At 43.9% G+C, this 20,506-nt stretch overlaps 1 protein-coding gene across 1 annotated transcript in view; it reads left to right on the forward strand.

Annotated features, from left to right (window-relative positions):
• Positions 1-5,843: 5,843 nt before the first annotated feature.
• Positions 5,844-20,506, forward strand: part of MVB12B (multivesicular body subunit 12B) — a 239,734-nt gene continuing 225,071 nt past the window's right edge. The window contains exons 1-2 of the mRNA XM_006834971.1: positions 5,844-5,849; positions 13,283-13,405. Of these exons, the coding sequence (XP_006835034.1) occupies positions 5,844-5,849; positions 13,283-13,405 (129 nt within the window). The remainder of the gene's footprint in view (positions 5,850-13,282; positions 13,406-20,506) is intronic.

Below are 20,506 nucleotides of genomic sequence, written 5' to 3' on the forward strand. Positions count from 1 at the left end.
CCGCGCCCAGCCCGGCCCGCCGAGGGGCCAGGCCCTGACTGCCTCTGCCGGGCAGGCGCTGCGAGCGCCGCGGCTGCCCGGCCCCGGGCTTGGCTTGGCTGCAGGCAAGCGAGAGGAAGCTCGGAGACCGAGTGCCACCTCTGGGGTCTGGGCAGGTGAAGGATCTCCGAGAGCCACCCCTGCCCACCTATGTGAGCTGTGAGGCCGCCCACCTGCGCCTAGGCCGCCATGGCCACCTGTCCATAGTTAAGACTTCGGGGCAGTTGTTTGACCCATCTTGCCTGGGGTCCAGTTCTCTGGTCACGTGGGCATATGCCAGCGTGCACCTGACTGCCATTCATCATCTGGGGTACTACCTGGGCACAGCAGAGAAGAAGCCCAAACCCTAGGACACCTGTGAGATGCCTGACTTGGGCACCTGAGACCCAGAGTACCCACCTAGGAAGGCTGATGGACCTGCTGATGAACACCCATAGTGACTTCAGTGCAAGAGAGGCACAAGGGACACGGGCAGGAGCAATGGCATAGGGCCAGGGGACAGAATGGCAGGAACCCCACAGCAAGCCCTCAGAGACAGGCCCAGGTGAAGAAGGTAGAGTCAAGAACATCTTTGTCTTTGTTACCAACACTCAATTGTTCCTAAATCACCAGCCTTTCTCATTATTTAAGAAGTGATGCTTCTGTTCCCTTCCCCCAACAGCCTTTGCAACATCCGAAGACCGCAGGAGGGCAAATGGCTGTTGCCCCTTCTCTGCTCCCCGCCCCCACTCAAGGACCAGAGCCTCCTCAGATTCCTGTCACAAAAGCAGACAGCAGGCCAGCACCTCTTTAGGGGCCTTTGTCTCTCGTGGTTCCTTTTCAGTGTAATCTCATTGTACATTTTGCGACAGCTGGCTGGATCTCATCTCATTTTAACAGGGCTAGAAAATCTTATCAGCTGCACCAAAGAAGCCTTAGAAAAGTTAGATGATTGTTCTTTGGAAGACTAGAGTAACTGAAAACCTCAGTATGTTTGTAAAGGATACTTACAAGAGATGGGTGACACCACTCTTGATCACTGGAAATCATGGGCATTTTGAGATCTTGTGCCACACTCAGAATACTTACACAGGGCCTGTGAGAGTTGGATATCAAGATCCTTATGAAGTGGTTGGTGTGGCAATTACTGGTTCATTTAGACCTGGAAACATCTTCTCTTCATTCTTTTATTATTTCTTTCTAGCATACTTATTCCGAGTCTTTGACCACATTCCTGATTTACAGTCAAGGCATTTTCCCTGCCCAGCCTCCATCCAGCTGGTGGACTTTCCCCACTTCTAATTGGAATGTTACACCATAGCTCAGTACCAAGGTTTTAGAATTAGACCTCAGCTTAAGGTCAAGCTTTTTTGCTTACTGTGTGCTCTTGGGCAAATTAATGAAATTTTCTGAACTTCAGTTTCCTTGCCTGCCAAGTGATGCTAATGATAATATCTATGTCATAGGATTGTATGGAAAAAAGTAAATGAAAAATTATAAGCAAAATGCATAACTCAGTGCCTTCCACGTGGCAAGTGGTCAATAAAACTTAGCAGTTATTATTAAGGGTTTGCTTCCTTTTTTTTTTTTTTTTTAAGTGCTTTTCTATTTGTGGCTATTATTTAGCTCTTGTCAGGGTATCTAAGAAGTGGTGGTCTAGTAAAAAGAACTTGGATTCAGGGACTTGAGTTTGAATCTGTCTACCCACTAGAACTCAGGTAACCTTTGGCAAGTCATGGAACCTCCAGGAACCTGTCTGAACCTTCATTTCCTTACTTATAAAAGTGGCTTAAGAATAAAATCAACACCATAATGTAGTCAGGAAGGCTAATTGAAATGATATGTGGGACTGTGTTTGGTATTCTCAGGGGTGGAGATCCTTCCTAAGTGGGAGCCAGCAGCAGATCCTGGTTTTGTGGGTCTCATAATATGGGAGTGGCTTTAAGAAAAAATAATACAAGCATATTGTTCTTTTGTACATTTTACAAAACCACATGAACACATTGTGGGAGCTCCTCCCAGGGCTTTGAAAGGGGCACATGCAAGGGAGGGGCCCTGAAGTTTAAGCTCCATCAATTAGCTTCATTGCACATCTGCTTCTGGTGGAATCAGGATCCAGCTGGTGTAGAACCTTCTGCCTTCACAGGCTGGAAGTGCTCAAGGCTTCCTACCCAAAGGATGATATTCTGCCACCCTGGAAAGTAATGATGGTGTTGGAATAAAGCATGAGAAGTGTCAGAGGTGTTATTATGATGATGAAGATAACAAATGACTACATGACTGGATGTGGTTGGTCTGAGAACACTGTATTTAGTTGGCTACGGCTGAATGAGCACAGTCTCCTCTGCTGGTTAGGTTGTGGAAGGCGAGGCCTGGATTCCTTGAATGAGCTGCCTTTCCCTGGACCATTCTCTCTCTGAGGCGCTCTCTGGCCATCATTTCACTAGTCCCACTGGCATTCCATGGCCTTCTGCTCACAGGGCTGCCCTTTGAGATTGTGGTTTGCGTGCACTGTCTGTGGAGTTGCCTGCATCAGAGCTCTTCCCAGCTGCTTTGGAGGCAGAACCACTACAGGGTGTGCTTGACATTACAGTCCTTGTTCGGGACATCCTGTAGCCATGTGTTTGGTTTACTTGACACACTTCTGACAAGCTGCAGAGCCTGTCTAGGCTGAACTGTGATAGGTCTGTGGGCCTGGAGCCCAGGGCTCACATACAGAAGTTGTGTCGCTCATACCTTCCTGAAGACTAGAAGGCTGTTTTATTGGGTTTGAGGCTAGAATTAGCACACCCTCTTTATATTTACATGTATGTATGTATACATACCACATCCTGGTGTGGCGTTGTAGGTTAATGCGCTGGACTGCAAGGTCGGTTTGAACTACAAGGTTGGCAGTTCAAGTTCACAGCTGCTCCTTGGATACCCTATACAAGGTTGCTATGAGTTGGAACCAACTCAACAGCACTCAAATACAACAATATATATACATACGTGCACTGTGTTGGAAGAAGTATAGCCAGGATAGGATGCTCCTTAGAAGACAGGATGGCCAGACTTAGTCTCTCATACTTTGGATGTATTATCAGGAGGGATTAGTACCTAGAGAAGGCCATCATTCTAGGTAAAACTGAGGGTCAGCGAAAGAGAGGAAGAATCTCAATGAGACTATTGGCGCAATGACAGTAGCGATGGGCTCAAGCGTAGCAATGATTATGAGGTTGGTGTAGGACCCAGTAGTCTTTTGTTCTGTTGTACATAGGTCGCTATAATTCAGAGCTGACTCGACGGCACCTAACAACAACAAACATGCATCTATTAGGGAGCTTCTGGAAATGGAATGAAAAGATAATGGAATTTTCCACGATTTTTTTTTGAAGTTGACTCCACAGCACCTAACCACCACCACCACCTCTCATATGTATACAACTTTTTTGTCAGATATTGGTTAGTAGAGCAGAATGTTGAAAAAATTATCCTTTGATCATTTAGAAGAATGCCTAGAGTGTTTATTAAAATGCAGATTCCAGAGTTTCATACCCAGATCATATAGAACAGAATCTCTAGGGAAAGGATTGTGAAATTTCATGTTCAACAAGCACTTCTGGTTGTATTTATTCTTACTAAAATTTGAAAACTAGATGCTTTATATACATAATAATGGTTATCTGTCATTCCCGTTTTAAAGTGGTAGAAACTTAGTCCCAGCTTAGTTAACTTGCCTGGGGTCACACCACTATAAATTCCTCTGAGGTCTGACTCAAAGCTGTGTCCTTTCCATCCCTCTACTTTCCGTCCACTCCTCCCACTGAGCTAATAATTAAGGAGGCCCATGAGGGTCTAAAGGAATTGGGGTGATTTGAGTAGGTATTCAGCTACAGGAGAGGACATATGAACAGAAAACCTGGGAATTGCTTTCTTCAGTCCCTTGGGGTGCTCTTACAGTAGATACACACCGTTGGTTATTGCTGTCAAGTGTCGTTGAATCAGTTCTGACTCATAGCAACCCTGTAGGGTTCTAGAGAGTGGCTGCTAGGTTTGAACCACTGATCTTGTGGTTACCAGTCCAGTGCTTATCCTACAGTACCACACCATGTTCCACATCATTGGTTAGATCTCAGAAATAGGGAGATGCAGATGAATTTTTGTTTTGTTTTGCTTGCTTGATTAAACATTTCATAAACTTGTCTATGAGCCCATCTGCTACTCCCCAAACAGTCTGTGTTTCTCACACCACTGCGCCTTTGTTGTTCCTGTGTCTCCTGAGTACTTTCTCCACTCTCCGTTCCTTACCTTTGTCTTACTGGGAGGCCAGATTGAGTGTTACCTTTCCTCTCACATCTCCCTAACTCCCCAGGCAGAAGAGATTGTCCCCTTATTTGTAGTCTCATTCTTTCTGTGTACTTCCTCGGGCTTGTGAATTCCTCAGGTGGGGAGCCATATTTAATGTGTTGCTGTATCATCTAACACAGTGTTGCTTAACCTTAGTGTGCATTATCCAGTTCCAGCTCAACCCAGACCAATTAAAGCAGAACCCAGGGAGTTAGAAATAGGACAGCTATAGCTGTTGAAAGCTCCCAGGGGATTCTTTTGTACAGCTAGCCTGGAGATCCACTGACCCATACCAGTCCCTCATTCAGCCCAGTTAAACTGAGTAAAACCACTTCTGGAACAGCTGAGAGTGGTGTTGTCTCACCTCTGGTCTGTTGCTGTTTGCTCATTCCTGGGGTTGTGGTGTTTGTCTTGAGAGGAGCTCTCAATGGAAGGGGTCTTACACCTGTTTTCACTTTCCTGCTGGCAGCTTTATATGCCTTTCCAAATCTAATAAATAGCATCATAATAACTGGAGAAAAGACTGAAGTTTTCAAAGACTTCATTTTGCTTGAATCAACAATCAACACTTAGGGAAGCAGCAGTCAAGAAATCAAATGACATAATGCATTAGACAAATCTGCTGCAAAAGACTTCTTTAAAGTGTCCAGAAGCAAAAAAGCAAAGATGTCAGTTTGAGAACTAAGGTGAGCCTGACCTGAGCCATGGTATTTTCAGTACCCTCATATGCATGTAAAAGTTAGACAATGAATGATGAAGACAGTAGAAGAATCAATGCCTTTAAAGTATGATGTTAAAGAAGACTATTGAAAGTACCATGGACTGTCAACAGAACAAACAAATCTGTGTGGGAAGGAGTGCAGCCAGAATGCTCCTTAGAAGCCAGGATGATGAGACTTCATCTCTCATACTTTGGACATGTTATCAGTTGGTAGAGGGTTGGTAAACAAGAGGAAGACCCCCACAATGAGATGAATTGACACAGTGGCAGCAGCAGTAGGCTCAAAAGTAACAATTATGAGAATGGTGCAAAAGAAGCACTGGGCAGTGTCTCTGTTGTGCATAGGGTTTCTGTGAGTCAGAACTGACTTGACGGCACCTAAAATAATCCAGTAAGGTGCTGGGGTGTTTGACAGGGTGATGGAAACTTGATTCATTTGCCCATCACCATACACCCATCCATCCATCCATATACCCACCCATCCACCCAATATCATCCATTTATTGAGTACCAGTTGTGGCACTGTGGTGGGCATAAAACCTATGAAAAACTTAACAAATATCCTGCTAGGGAATGTATTATAAGTTTTCTGAGAGGCAAGGTTGTGTGTGTGTGTGTGTGTGTGCGCTATTGTGCTAAGTCCGTGCTCATGGGTAATAGGACTCTGTCTGTCTGAGCAACTGGAGAATGTTTTGGGGGAGTGGGGTATGACCAAGGTTTTAAAGGGTTAGGTAAGTGTAGGGGAGGAACTGGGTGCTTTTGGTTAACCTGCGACATGGAGGTGGGGAGACTGGGGGACTATTCTGAGGCGAATGCTTGGGTTAACATGGATTTGATTGACGCAGTAAATGATTATCAAAAGTCTATCGTGTACAAAAGACATCTCCAATAGCTCCCGTTTCCAGGTCTCCATCGTATCATTAACAACTAATGATCATTCAAGCATTTAGCATCTGCAGGACACCATTGTTTTCCATCTTCCTTATACGTGCAGGGTAAATATTCTGAGTTTTCAAATGACACTCTAAGCAGTTAAATGACCAGCTTAAGAACCCACCAAGTGAATGTTGTTGTTGTGAAGTGCCATAGAGTAGGCTCCCACTCACAGTGAACATCTACAGGGTTTCTGAGGAGTAGCTGCTAAGTTTGAACCACCGACCCTGCAGTTAGCAGACCAGTACTTATCTGACTGAAATGAAGTGGAAACGAACCTAGGTCTTTCTGATTCCAGAATCTGACCTCCCTCCACTCTACCATTTGGCTTCCATTCTTCATGGAAGATTATTTTCAGGTTCATTCACTAACTCATTCACCAAATATTTAAGGAGTACTTTAAATTACAGCCGAGAAGCCCCAGTGGAGGAGTTCTACTCTGTAACACATAGGGTTTCCATGAGTCAGAACCAACTCAACAGCAGTGGGGTTTTGCTTTTGGTTTGATTTTCCCTTCTTGCACTCAACATTTAGACTGTGGACCATCCAGTGTCATATTGCCGGAATTTTGCTAAAAATGCAATTTCTCAGATCCCATCCTCATCAGTTTGTAGTTTCTCTGCTCACATTCAGTTTTGGAGTCCTGGTGTAGCGCTGTGGGTTAATGCATTGTACTACAAAGTTGGTTTGAACCTCAAGGTTTGTGGTTTACGCTCACCAGCTGCTCCATGGAAACCCTATATAGGGTCGCTATGGGCCAGAACTGACTCAACAACACTTAACAACAACAACCCAGATATATTGAATCAGTATTTCTGGAGGTGGGATTCAAGAATGTCTGTTTGAACAAACTCTCCAGGTGACTGTTAGGTGTGCTAAAGCTTGAAAATTACTACTTCACAGAATGTAGGACTCTCTTCATCGTTATTGCACCCTCAATACTTAGCATAAAGACTCACCATAAACATGTGTTGACCAGCTGTTTGGTGCCGGTCCTCTTAGGGATTGGGGGATGCTGAAGTTTACTCTTAGGGAGGATGGCAATGGCAAGGTCAGCTAAGTTTGAGGTGTCAATGGATCGTGCATCAGATAAAGATAACCAATATGGCACTAGATGTATACCTCTGAGCTTTAGGGCTGTGGAGGTATTTTGGAAGTCATCTAGATACAGTTAGAATGATAAGTAACTGTAAGAAAATGAACTCTCAAAATGCATGTACAAGTCAGGGAGGGTGGTGGTGGAGGTTATGGTAGGCTATGCCTGGCTGACTTGAAGCAGGTCTGAAGAGTAAAGTTGTTCTCATGATTTGGAACTATGAATCCTTATGTTTAGATGGCACAGGGACATTTTTACTCTGCAGGCTCTGTGGCCATCAGGGCAAGAGTGGGAACCATCTTATGTCACTGAACACTCTTGGGGCCTCCTAGGATTGGCTTCTTTTGCACTCACTATTTTCCTGTTTTCCAGCATGTTACAGGCAGGTAAGGCCTGATGGGAGTGGCAAGGGTAACCCTCCGATGTAGTAAATGTGGGACAAGCCAAACTACAGCTCACACTTACACTGGTTGGTGAATGGGCTTTCCTCTCACAAGGTTCCTTGATTTGTGAAGCCAGTAAGGCGCAGGGCTTTGGCCAAAGCAGTACTTTAGAATTCGATCCCAGATTCATTTTTGCAGTGTCAGTCCTAAGATCTGGCACTACACTGTACTGGCTGCAGTAATCTACGCCCTAGACCTGCCTGCTGTGGTTTATGGGTAATAGTATAGGTCTGATTGAATTGGTACATTAATATACCAGAGTTTCCTAGCTGGAAAATTGTTTGTGAACTATGTGAGTTTAGAAAAATACTTGCTTTAGTTTCTTAGTAGCCTTCCAGCATTCTGTGCCTGATGCTAACTGATCATACCCAAGAGCATTTGTCACAGTGATTTAACTTCTGAACAGTCACCTATTTGGGAAGCTTCTACCCTCCCAGCCCATGGCTGTAAGCAAGGTCTGAAGGAAGAAAGCCAAAATATTGTCCCCTTATTTTCAATGGTAAAATAATGGAAGCTGAGATTTTTAGAATAATAGGATTGAACCAAACTGAAACTAAGTCAGTTCTCAACAGGATCTATATGCAGGAGACACTGGGATGCCATTGTGAGGTTCCACAGTGGGACACCTCTGAGACTGTGCCACTGTCTTCCACAATGGCTGGTTGGCTATTTGCCTGTGTGTTGCCCTCAATTTGCTGCCCTTGTGGAGGAAGGTCTCTGGCACTTTGCTGCATGGAGGTGGCCTGATTTGTGGGTTTTATGTATTAGGGTGTGCATTGGTTAGTGTCCACAGGCTCCTTCTGTCCCTTGCTCACAATTTGTTCACAGAAAGGTGTCAGTAATTATAGGGCACCAGAGGGGGCATGGGTCTTACAGGTCTTCACTGTAAGACCTGTAAGCTGGCAAAAAGTTGCCCCAGAATGACCAGAGCAGCAGTTTTTACTGGGGGACAACCCATTTTGCAGTGACCCTGCTCTTGAGCTATTTCCCAGGGTAAATGAAATATTTATTCACTTCCTTTTCCTAGCCCCACAGCTGGAAGATGTAGGGAGACAGTGTATTGTATGTCTTGTGTGCCCTTGATTTTGAATTTCAAACAAGCTGATCAGAATTTTGTTCTTCTGTAGGGACTTAATTAACCCACTGGTTTTGTCACTTCAATTATAGTAGCTCAATTTAACCAGGCCCCCCCAACACACACACACAAGTACTTTGAAATTACTCTCCACAAAAAGTTGTGTGCTAGGTGAGTGAGGTGTGTCTGCAGCCCTAGCACAGCTTCTGAGTGGGCCTTTGTCTCAGCAGGGAGGCCGTTGTACCCATCTCCGGGCCTGCTGCGTCGCCCCTGCCCCCCTGCCATTATTGCCCCTGAAAACACTTTAAACTTGGCTCACACCCGGGTCGGGTCGTGGTAAAGGGCTCCAGTGAAGAGAGGTCCAAGCTTTGTTAGCTGGGTTTTGATTTCAGCACAGGAGTTGATAAAACGAGATAAACCCCAGGCTCATGAGGGCTGTGGAAATTAAACAGAGATGATATCAAAGTTCCCCTGAGTTTTCAACTGTGATACAGTAGCTTAGCTTTCTCCCAGACTGGGGCCGGGAGGCACGCCTTTGATTCTGAAACAATGTTCAACATCAGTTAAGCCCAACTCTGCTGACTTTTAGGGATTAAGCACACTGTTATAGTAATTCTTTGATCAGCTACAAGGGAGCAGTGTGCCGCCTGTATGATGGAGTTTTATAAAGTTCCTTTTCCTATGAACCTGGGATGACAGCATCAAGCAAGGTGCTGCAGTGCTGGGAGCAGGGGCCTCCCCAGAGAACTCTATTTGCAGTGTTGCAGGCAAAAGCAGGAAGCTGGCAGCTGGAGGTCTCCCATAGTATTCGCTGACCATGGCACATTAGGGAGATTCCTCCATGCCTCATCCTAATCCTCTCCCATTTTATTCCAGGGCACACAAGTGTATGCTTTTGTTTGTGTGCTCTCTCTCTCTCTCTCTCTCTCTCTCTCTCTCTCTCTCTCTAAATAAGGAATGAGACCAGATGACCCGTGAGATTAAAAAGGAAGACTAGCTCAAGGTCAGTGTCACCAATGTACTCCCCATGCCCAAGAGCAGGCTTGTCTTCCAGGTACCACCACCACCACCTTCATTCCTTATCTGGCATTTGTGGAGAACTGATCTAGTTTCAGGTTGGCTCAATCCCAACACTCTGAAAAACCTCAGCCTCCATCCCTGTGTCTTTCCTGGTGGAGACTCTCCTTGTAGTCACAGCCAGGAGGGTAGAACCCTCCCTAAATTGCTCTTCCTCAAGTTGGCACTGCCTGTTGGTAACAGAGTCCATGTACTGTTGACCCTGCTGGTGCCATGCTATAGATCAACATATTCCCTCCTGTGCTGTGCTCGGATTTCCCTCATTAGGCTTAAATTTACCTCTGTCCTACACAAACATGGCCTTAGCTCATTTTTATTGTTGTAAATTATTTATGAGGAAAATGTTGAACCTGGAAACTGAGGTGCGAGGAAAATTAATCCCAGACTACTTTTATCTTTCTGTACTTTTTTTCTCCCCTGGCTTGACTTATTGGTCTATGGCTAGATACAGAAAAACATTGACATTTTAAAATGTACTTAGTGCCCAAACTGTTTTCTTGATTGGATGGGACATTGGTGTCTCTCTATGTAGCTGAAAGAAAAGCAAACCAGACTGGGGAAGGAAGACTACAGGTCCCATGTGGCTCTGCTGTCTGCTAGCTGCATGGTGTTAAAACACTCTGCACTTCACTTTTCTCTCCCACCAAGTGGAGAACATGACCTATCCACCTTCCAGGTTCCATGTGAACATCCATTGAGATGAAGCCAGAGAAAGCTTTTGGAGAATCGTAAAGCACTGTACAAACACAAAGGAAGTTTATTAGTGTGTTTTTCATGCTTAGGGTTTTGAGATGGAAGTGGATGCTTAAGGATGAAACCGGAGCGTTGCAAGGAGGCCTGTGTGTTTTAGTCCCAATTGCCTCTTGCCAGACATGTTAATGTCGATCCTAAATGCCCTGCTCCCTTCTCCTCCCCCTTTCGGGGCTCCCATTAATGGCCTCTTCTTTCCCCTCAAAGAGGCCTGGTCTGTGACCCTGGGCGGCTGCGTACTCAGCGGTGCCATCCCTTCTGGCTCCAGGCTCCACAGAGTCCCGGAAAACGTGGAGTGCTAGTTAATAGATGGCCTTTTGTTAGGAAGGTCAATTGAAGTGACGGTAGAGACGCTGTTAAAAGTAATTTGCAGTCAGAAAATATGTAATTCAGGGCAAGCTTCTTTGAGTGATTGCCTCTACCATGGATATCTTGGGCGTTTCTCATTAAAAGCTTCCTTAGCTGGTGGTGGTGTTTCCTCTGCTGCAGAGCCCAGCCGCAGCCCCGCACAGTGAGGAGTCATTTGTCTATATTTCACAAAGGCTGCCTTGATCCCCAGGGTATAGCAACTGGGGGAAGGGGTGGAGGAAAGAAAAAGGCGTGCATCTGTGATGCTCTATGCTAATGCTCTGTTCTTCTGGCCCCATCCAGCAGGCTGGGGTCTGACCAGGCACAGGCAGAGGCACAGGCTGCTGGCTCCTTTGTCTGCTTCAGCTGGAGGTAGCCTGCAGCCATCTTGAAATTTGCTGCTGGGGCTGCCGGCTGTGGTGCATTCTGGGAGCAGTATCATTTCTTTTAAGAGTGCATTTACCCGACTGCAATTGATATCAGTGTGCTTCAAAGCAAAAGAGCTGATTGTCATCAGTACTTCGCCTACTTCGCAGAGGATATTGTGACCCGAGGACATGAATCTATCAGCAAATAAAATCTTATTTATTCCAATGTTCTCCTCTTCTTTCTTTTCTCATTCTTTCTGAGAAGAGTAGGAGCAGGCAGTACTATCTTTAAAAAACCTACCTCACATGTTCTTTATTAAATTCACAGCATGATATTTTAGCACTGGCAGAATTCTTACATTCTGTTAATGAGTTGCTAATTGCAAAGCATTCCGGTAACCAACAGCAGATACCGATATTTTGCAAACTGCAGCAATTACCAGTAATACAGGATTTTTCAAGTGAAGTGACTTTTTGATCGGTGCTTGCTTTAAATTGGGCAGATGCAGATATTTAATTCTCAGCCCCTTTTATTTGGGGCATGCATACATATTCATTCCATAAATATTTACTTAATGCCTACTGTGTGTAGGAAGCACAGATCCCTGTGCTTTATGTAGAAATGAAATTTGAATATAGAAAATGATGTAGTGATGTTGCATTGTAGCCCACTCCCTACCCTGGCCTTCTAGAAGCTTATTTGTGTAGAATTAAGTAAAGCATAGCTTAAGTTTAACTTTTATCATAAACAGATAGTGCTGCTGGCTCCAGGTACTTCCAATCCTTGATCAGGGATTTGGTTTCCCTGTATTGACAAATCCGTTTCTGAAGCCTTTGTGGGTTCCTTGGGGTAACTTGCACACAGCATTGTGATTGTTCCTATTTAGGAGGTTGTCGTCATTTTTTAATGGTCTCTGCCACTTCTGATTGTATACTGAGAAGGCAGAATATTCCTCCTGCCTGTCTGGTTAGGCAGAGTGTTTGGTTTGCTTTAGAAGCAGTAACCAAACCTGAGAGACCTGGCAGACCTAAAGCCAGTGGAATGTAATTGCTTTAGATAGGGGTAGAATTTAACTTGCTCTTTTTCCCTGCTTGTCCTTTTAAAGGTACTTAAAATCATTTACATAAGGTGTTACCTTTTTTATTTGCTTTCTGGTACATTGCCACTTCAGTGGCCCAGACCCAGAGCTCCCTCTATTCTACCTGTCTCCTCTGGTTGCATCAAGAGGCAGTCAGCAGTAGAATAATAATTCCACCCTCCCCACTTCCCCCACAAAGTGCCCAGCAAGAATTATGGTCATTGTTAGTGTTTAGCTTTGAGTAAATGCCCACATGATCTGAGGTTGGGGGGTTTAAATACAACAAAAGGATGCACCAGCACTGTAGGGAATGGCTCCTATCATGCTTCTGACTGTGTGTTGTAAACTTCACCAGTCTCATCTACTTTTTGTTTATTACCTACTGCGTGCCCTTCGTTTACATTGACTCTCTGAGTTTCCATAACAGCTCTGCAAGCACCTGTAGCACAATCTCTTTTTACAGATGAGCAAATTGAGGCTCCAAATAAACTGCTTGCTCAAAGTCTTTCTCTAGTAAATCATGGAGCCTGGATTTGAACGCCGTACCTGTGCCTCCATATCCAAAACACTTTCTTTTATGTGTCTGTAAAGGCCCTTGCTTGTTTGCAAAGTTCTTCCTGCTGAATAGTCTAACCCTGACTGTGGTAGAGGCTGGGGATTTAGATGTCTGCATTTTCTCAAAGAAAGGGAAAGAAAGAAATAAAAGGTGTTGGTAGGCTTAGTTGTGACGGATTTATCCTCAGAGAAACTACTGGTAAGTGTTCAGAAATCAGGCAGCTGGAATGTAACATTGAGAATGGTTTGCTTTTGGCTTTGAGTCAAAATTACCTTCTCAAAACAGAGACAAGCCCAGTTTTCAAAACTAACTTCAGAAGGAGCAGGGACCTGAGGAGAGGGCTGGAGCTAAGGTCAGGGCGCCTTCAGCCAGATCAGATCTTAGCTCAGGACATTCACCACAAGATTCTGGCTCTGTTTGAGACTTTGATTTGTTTACTTTAAATGCTAAGTTTAAATTTTGTTCTTTCTTTTTCCTTTTCTTAACCAGGACCAGTCCATCATGCCTGAAGTCAAAGACCTTTCAGAAGCCTTGCCAGAAACATCAATGGACCCCATCACGGGAGTGGGGGTGGTGGCGTCTAGGAACAGAGCCCCCACAGGCTATGATGTAGTAAGTAAACAAATCAGTGTGTACATTTTGTTTATCTCCTGTTCTCATGACCCTCTCAACCTTGTGTATAAGATGTACTCCCTTCCTTTGTTGCTGTTGAGCCAGTTCTAGTTCATAGTGACCCCACATGACAGAGTCCAACTGCCACATAGGGTCTTCTAGGTCGTATTCTTTAGGGGAGCAGATCTCCAGATCTTTCTCCCATGAATCTGCTGAGTGTATTCGAACCATCAACCTTTTGGCCAATAGTCGAGCACATAACTATTGCAGCACCAGAGCTCCCTGGAAGGAAAGCATTACCAGTGAGGAGTGGGGAATATCCTGGTTTGGGAACCAAAAGACCTGACTGAGCTCTGGCCTGGCTGGTCTGTTTCCTGGCTTTGAATATCACTTGGCCTCTGTGATTCTCAGATTCTCTAAAATTAAGGGGTTAGGCTTATTGATCTCCCAAGTTACTTCTATTTCTGACACTTTGTGAAGAGGATCCAAAACTCTCTCAGAGATTTCTGGTGGTTTTTGTACCTGGGAAGGCAAGTAGCTCTATCTCCTCTTTGCTGATAAGGAACACTAAAGCTGCAAGAAGTGAGCCCCAGAGTACCAGTGTTGGAAGTGGTGAATTGGGCCCCGGAAGCCCAGTGTTCTAGCTGACCACATCACCACACATAAGCAGAGAGTACTTCTTGCTTCCTTGTCAGTGGCGGTATTCAGAAGCACTGATGGTTGTGTTGTTTCAGTAGATAAATTCTGATTTCGGTGATGCTTAAAACATTCAGTGTAACTTTGTTGTTGTTGGTTGTATTGTTTCAGTAGATAAATTCTGATTTTGGTGGCACTTAAAGCATTCAGTGTAACTTTGGTATTGTTCAGTGCCGTCGAGTCCGTTTCGACTCATAGGGTTTCTGAGGAGTAGCTGGTGGGCTTGAACCGCCAACCTTGCATTTACCATCCAGTGCTTATCCTATAGCAACATATTAACAGTGACTGTTGTGGTTGTTGTTTTTTTTAAAGTAAGATTACCTTACTTTTACTTTCCTTGTTTTGCTTATTGCAACATTTTGTTCTTACTCATTGAAAGAGTGCATCAAGAGTGTACCGGCCACAGTGATTAGAAAACTGTCAGTGTCTAACTTGTCCAGAGTACAAGTGATGCATTGTATAGTCCAGAAGAAGGACCCTGCATTGCATTGTATGGTCCAGAAGAAGCTATAAGGCAGGATTTCCCAACCTTGACCTTTTGGGCTAGATCATCCTTAATTGTAGGGCTAGCCTTATGCATTGTAGGACACTCGGCAGCAACCCTGGCCTCTACCTAGGTGCCAGTAGCATCATACCTTCAGTGTGACAACCAAAAATGTCTCCAGATATTGCCAGTGTCCCTGAGAAGAGGAGGTTGTGGGTGAAATCACTCTCCCTCCAGCCCCCATAATGGCAGATGGCAGATCTGTCTTGGATAAATCAGTACTGGGCCCTATGTGAGGGAAGAGACAGAAACCTGTTAAAATGTTTCACATCATCTTCCCAACTGTTTGAAAGCTTATAAACATTTTAAAAGTGAAAGAACCAGAGAATCTTTTTTGACCAAGATTTGAGTCTTACCTGCTGCTTGACTTTAAAGCCCTATTTGAATGTATAACTTTCCATAAAATAGAATCATTAGGTATGGCTTTGTGCCATGAAACTCTTTGGGAAGCTAATAAAAATGTTCCTGATTTGAGAAGCCACAGTGTCTTTTGATGAATTAGATATGAAGCAGCAAGTCATGAATCTATGCTTGGCGCTGAAGATCCATGGGAGGATGAACTCAGGGATCTCTCTCTTGGGAGGGCTCCCTCCAGGAATGGAAACCCCAGGACACATGGCTCCCCTTCTTCTGGCTGTTCTCTTGCATAGATCTGTATCTTTAACGGTCTCTTTGTACCTTTGGGGTCATCTGAAATGCTCGGCTAGTGGGCGGTAGATGGCCTTTGCTAGTTTGGTTTTCTGAAAGTCTCTGTAAGTCTGACAGGAGCAGAATCTATCCCTATCATTTTCTCCTAACATCAAGCTCAGGGCAGAAGAGCATAGTGTCAAATGAGTACAATTAATGAGCACATTTCATGATTATGCTGTACTATGCATTATAGTGAAAGGTGAGCAGGCCAAGGGGCTTGCGACAGCCAGCCTGGCAATTACCCAGCCTCTGGGAGGTGAGAGTGGATGTCCCAGCTCCCTCTAAAAGCTCTTTCAGGGAAAGTGGTGGGAGGTTTTCTTTAGACTGACCTTTGGACTGTTCTGAGATAAGCATCTAGTTCCCCAGAGGTCTGATCCCAAGTTCAAGGGGAATGGGGTGGTGGGGTGGTGAGGAGAGGCACTTCCCATTCCTTTTATAGGAGTTTTGTAGTTAGTCAACATTCAAACCAAAATACAAGGCAAAGCTTACAAGCTGTTCCTCAGAAACCCTATACTGGGTTGCTATGGGTGGAAGCTGACTTTACAGCACTTAACAAAACTCCTGCTTAAAAACACCAAGGTGCTGCAGAAATGGATGAGGATGCAGGGCTGCAGGTTTTTCACATCCTCTGTAGGAATAATCCCTGTCTGTGCACTGAAGCCATTAAGTGCTGTTCTTACACAGCCCTGAGAGTGCAGCACAACTGTTTCAGGTGAACCTAGGCCATGCTGCTGGGTGAAGTGAAAGATGCCAAATGTTCATTTATGGAAATCTAATTGTATTACTCTCCTTCCCTCTATACAAGGAAGCTTCCTAGACTGAAGGGCTAGGGGATACTTATTCAGTATCTCCATTTACTATTTCTATTTCTGCTAACTTCTTTGCAGTAGCCTCCCCTTCCCATTGGTCTTGGGGTTGTTGGTGCTTCTGTTCCGTGTTATCAGAGGTTGAGGTGTACCTTGTGCGTCCTTGTGATACCACAGTGCCTTCTGTAGTGACTCTATTTTGTAGATGCCTAAATGCCTCCAGAGTCCTGGTGTGGCGCTGTGGGTTAATGTGCCAGACTGCAAAGTCATTTGAACTACAAGGTCGATGGTTCAAGCTCACCAACTGCTCCTCAGAAACCCTACACAGGGTTGGAACTGACTAGACGGCACTTCACAACAACAAAACTCCTCCACACATACTTTGCTTATTTTAAGTTTTTATTTGTGAATTGAATGAATTTTATAGGGCAGATTATCAGTTTTACATTCAACAAATCATTGAAATGCTCACAATCCCTTCCACGCACCATCAGCTAGCAGCACCAATGGGCTGCTGACCCTGAGTAGTACAACTGTTTTAAAATGAACAGAGACCATGTTACCCTCCACACATGCTTTAATCTTTGATATCCAATGACTCTGGGACTTGTAGTATCTATAGGTCCTCAAACTGAACATTGCAGATCATCATCATTGGGTGAATGTCCATATGTTTCCAGTGACTAGCCTTTACTCTCCAGTCACTTTGCTTTTCTAAATGAGCATTTATAATTCAGTGACTATAGCCACAACACCACATTGATGATGGAAATAGATTTTCCCTTGATAATATATATTTTTAATAAAAAAAAGACCAAAACAATTTCAGTAAAGAAACAAGCACACACTCCAGAGTGTTTTGATTTGAAATTGTTTATTTATCTAGCTTAATTTTTGTTTTTTTCAACCTCTACTAGGTGTTAAAGGAGCTCTGGTAGTGTTATGGTTGCTAACCTCAAGGTCAGCAGTTTGAAACTACCAGCTGTTCCATGGCAGAAAGATGAGGCTTTCTGCTCTCGTAAAGATTTGCAGCCTCGGAAACCCTGTGCAGAGTCACTATGAGTCACAACCGACTCCACAGTTCTTAACAACAATAACAACAACAAGGTGTTAGTGAGGATTTGAGGTTTCAGTGCTGAACTAAAACATGCAGCACTGGCCTTCATGAAGCTTACAGTCTAGAGGAGAAAGACAACCAAATGATCCCACCAATACATGTACAATAGAGTCATGGAGAATTCTCTGAAGGGAAGTGTTTGTCTTTCACATCTGGCCACCTCTCTTACTAAGTCCCAGATTCTGACAGTGTGAATCCCTTCAACTTCCTTCTAGAAGTTGTCCCCTTTCTTCCATACCTGGAACCTTCCCACCTTTTCTAAGTGCTCCCCAGGGCACTTCCTTAAGTTTGTGCAGGGTTCTTGGGCTCCGGCTTTCCCCCATGCTGCCGTGTTGCTGCTCTTTGGTTGGTGACATCCTGAGATCGCCCCTTGGCTGTGTACAGGGATTCTGCTGGCCTGGCAGCTGTTGTTTCTACCTTTCTAGCCTGTGTGGGGATTGAACATTGCTCTCCCTCTCCAACTGTGACCTTCCATGGTTTCCTACAGAACTGCTGAGACCAGTTTTAGTTGTAATGAAACTTTTCCAAAGCTTTGGGGATAATGGAAATAATGAATAAAACTGCTGAGATCCAGGTTCATCTTCCGACTCCTTAGTTGCCCAGCCCTCTGCCTGGCTTTTGGCCTGCCTTTATTCTGCCTACGCAAGAAATGCGTCACAGCTACTCTGCTTTACAGTCCAGGACAAATTGAATCCTAGCCTCAGAGGGATTAGGAGATCTTTTGCTTTTTCTTGACGCCAATCTAATACCTCCTCCATTTCCTTCCTAGGAAACCCCACCCCGACACAGGAATCCTTCTGGCACTGTGAGCTTGAAGAGACAGGCCATCCCCTAGTTCATTGTTGGTTTCCAAAATGTTGGGTGAGGCATTATGAAGCTTCAGTGGTCCTCAGAATCACCCGGAGGACTTGGTGAAACACTGGTTGTTGGGCTCCATTCCCATAATTTCGGACACAGTGGGTCTGGAATTTCTGACCAGTTCCCAGGTGGTGCTGTTGCTACTGATTCAGGGTTCACACTTTGAGAACTACTGATCTAAATTAAGCCATTCTTTAAGTCGGCAGTAGTTCTGAATATGAGATTAAGAGTAATTTCAGTGGGACCAGAGAAGGCCAGTGAAATCAGCTATGCCAAATTGAAGAACTGGGATTTTGTCCTATATATGGCTATCAGAGATGAGAAACCTAAGTGTTAGTCACCCTAAGTGTCTCTCAGGAAGGGCTGTGCAAGCCTTTCCTGTTCCTTTTCCCTGAGTTAGAATGAGAAAATCTTTTGGAATGTGTATGTGTGTATGTTTGTGTGTTTTTAATTTTTTTTTTTTTTAGGGAAGTTTTAAATTTATAGGAAAATTGGACAGAAAATGTGGCATTCCCCTATACGTTCTCCCCCTTGCACAGTTTCTCCTATTATTGACGTCTTGCATTCCTGCTGTTGTTATTGTAACTGAGTCGGTTTCAACTCATAGAAACCTTGATTAGAGTTTCTGAGGCTGTAAATCTTTATAGGAGCAGAAAGCCTCATCTTTCTCCCTCGGAGTGGCTGGTAGATTTGAACTTCTGACCTTTCGGTTAGCAGCCCAATGCATAACCCACTGCGTTACCAGGTCTTCTTAACATCCTGCATTGGTATGGTATAAACTGTACAATTGCTGAAACAGTATTAATACATTATTATTGACTAAAGTCCATTAGGGCTCCCTCCTTATGCGATACAGATCTATGGGTTTTGACAAACGCATAAAATCATGCATCTGCCATTACAGTGTCATATAGAATAGTTTCATTGCTTAAATATGTCATATAGAATAGTTTCATTGCTTAAAATGCTTTGTGCTCCACCTATCCATCCCTTCTCCCTTCCCTCTGAACTCCTGGCAACCTTTTCACTTTCCCAAAATATCACATAGTTGGAATCCTACAGTATGTAGCTTTTTCAGATTGACTTCTTTCATTCCGTAATATTTATTAGTGTTCCTCTGCATTCTTTTGTACTCTTTTTTTTTTTTTTTTTTTTGCCAGAAAACCAAATTTTTATTGGAAGTACAACCAGAGTGCTTTTTAGCAGTGAGGATGGTGACATTTGATGTCTCATTCTTGTATATGTTGTTGGGAGGAATCAGTCCCTGGAGAAGGCCATCATGTTTGGTAAAGTGGCGGGTCATTGAAAAAGAGAAAGATCCCCAACAAGATGGATTGACACAATGGTTGTAACAATGAGTTCAACCGTAATAATAGTGAGGATGGTTTAGGACTGGGCAGTGTTTTATCCTGTTGTTCACAGGGTCGCTATGAGTCAGACTGATTTGACAATACCTAACAACAACATCATGTTGTTTACTTAAGGAAACCTTGGTGGTAAGTTAAGTCCTTAGATACTAACTAAAAGGTCAGTGGTTCAAACCCACCATACACTCCACAGAAGATGCCATAAAGGTGCAGATGCAGTCTGATGCCATAAAGATTTGTTGTTGTTTTTAAGTGCCCTTGAGTCAGTTCTGACCAATACCGACCCTGTACGGGAGAAGCTTTATGGGGCAGTTCTATTCTGTCCCACCCTACTTTCCATTAGTCCTGCTGCCTGGGTCTTTTTTTTTTTTTTAAAGCTTTTATTGTGATGAGTGAAAGTTTACAGGGCAGATCATCAGTATTGCACTTAACAAATCACACACCTTGTTTTATTACAATGATTATAATCCCCTCCATGTCCCATCAGTTAACCGTATTTCTAATCACTTTTACCATTTTTTATTTTAAACAGGCATATATAATAATTTAAACCACAAAAGGACACATTCTGCAAGTCTGCTTCCTGGCCACCATGTCTTATTCCTTCTGTTCCCATGAATCTAGAATCCTCAGCAGCTCCCTCTCTCCATGTCCTCATCTCTGCCTCCACCTCTGATGTTACTGCTTCTCTGGATAAGGTCCCACATTCCGCTTGTGCTCTTCTCCCTTGATGGTCCTAGGGTCCTTTGTTTCTGGACTATAAGATTAACTACTCCCCTGTCTTTGTTACAAAACTTCTTTCTACCTTTACAATTGTGACAGTCACAATTAGTCAATTCAATTACTCACTATTGAATCATAAGAATCTTATCTCCATCTCTTTTCACCAGACCCATTTAGACAAGATGAAAACTATTCAGTGGGGGCTCTTTCTTCTCCCATGCATTCTTTTTTTTTTTTTTCCTTAAATGTTTTATTGTGAATTATGTGATAGTTTACATGGGAGAACATTAGTTTTACATT

This window comes from Chrysochloris asiatica, unplaced genomic scaffold (genome assembly GCF_000296735.1).
Source record: "Chrysochloris asiatica unplaced genomic scaffold, ChrAsi1.0 scaffold00014, whole genome shotgun sequence".
NCBI lineage: Eukaryota > Metazoa > Chordata > Mammalia > Afrosoricida > Chrysochloridae > Chrysochloris > Chrysochloris asiatica.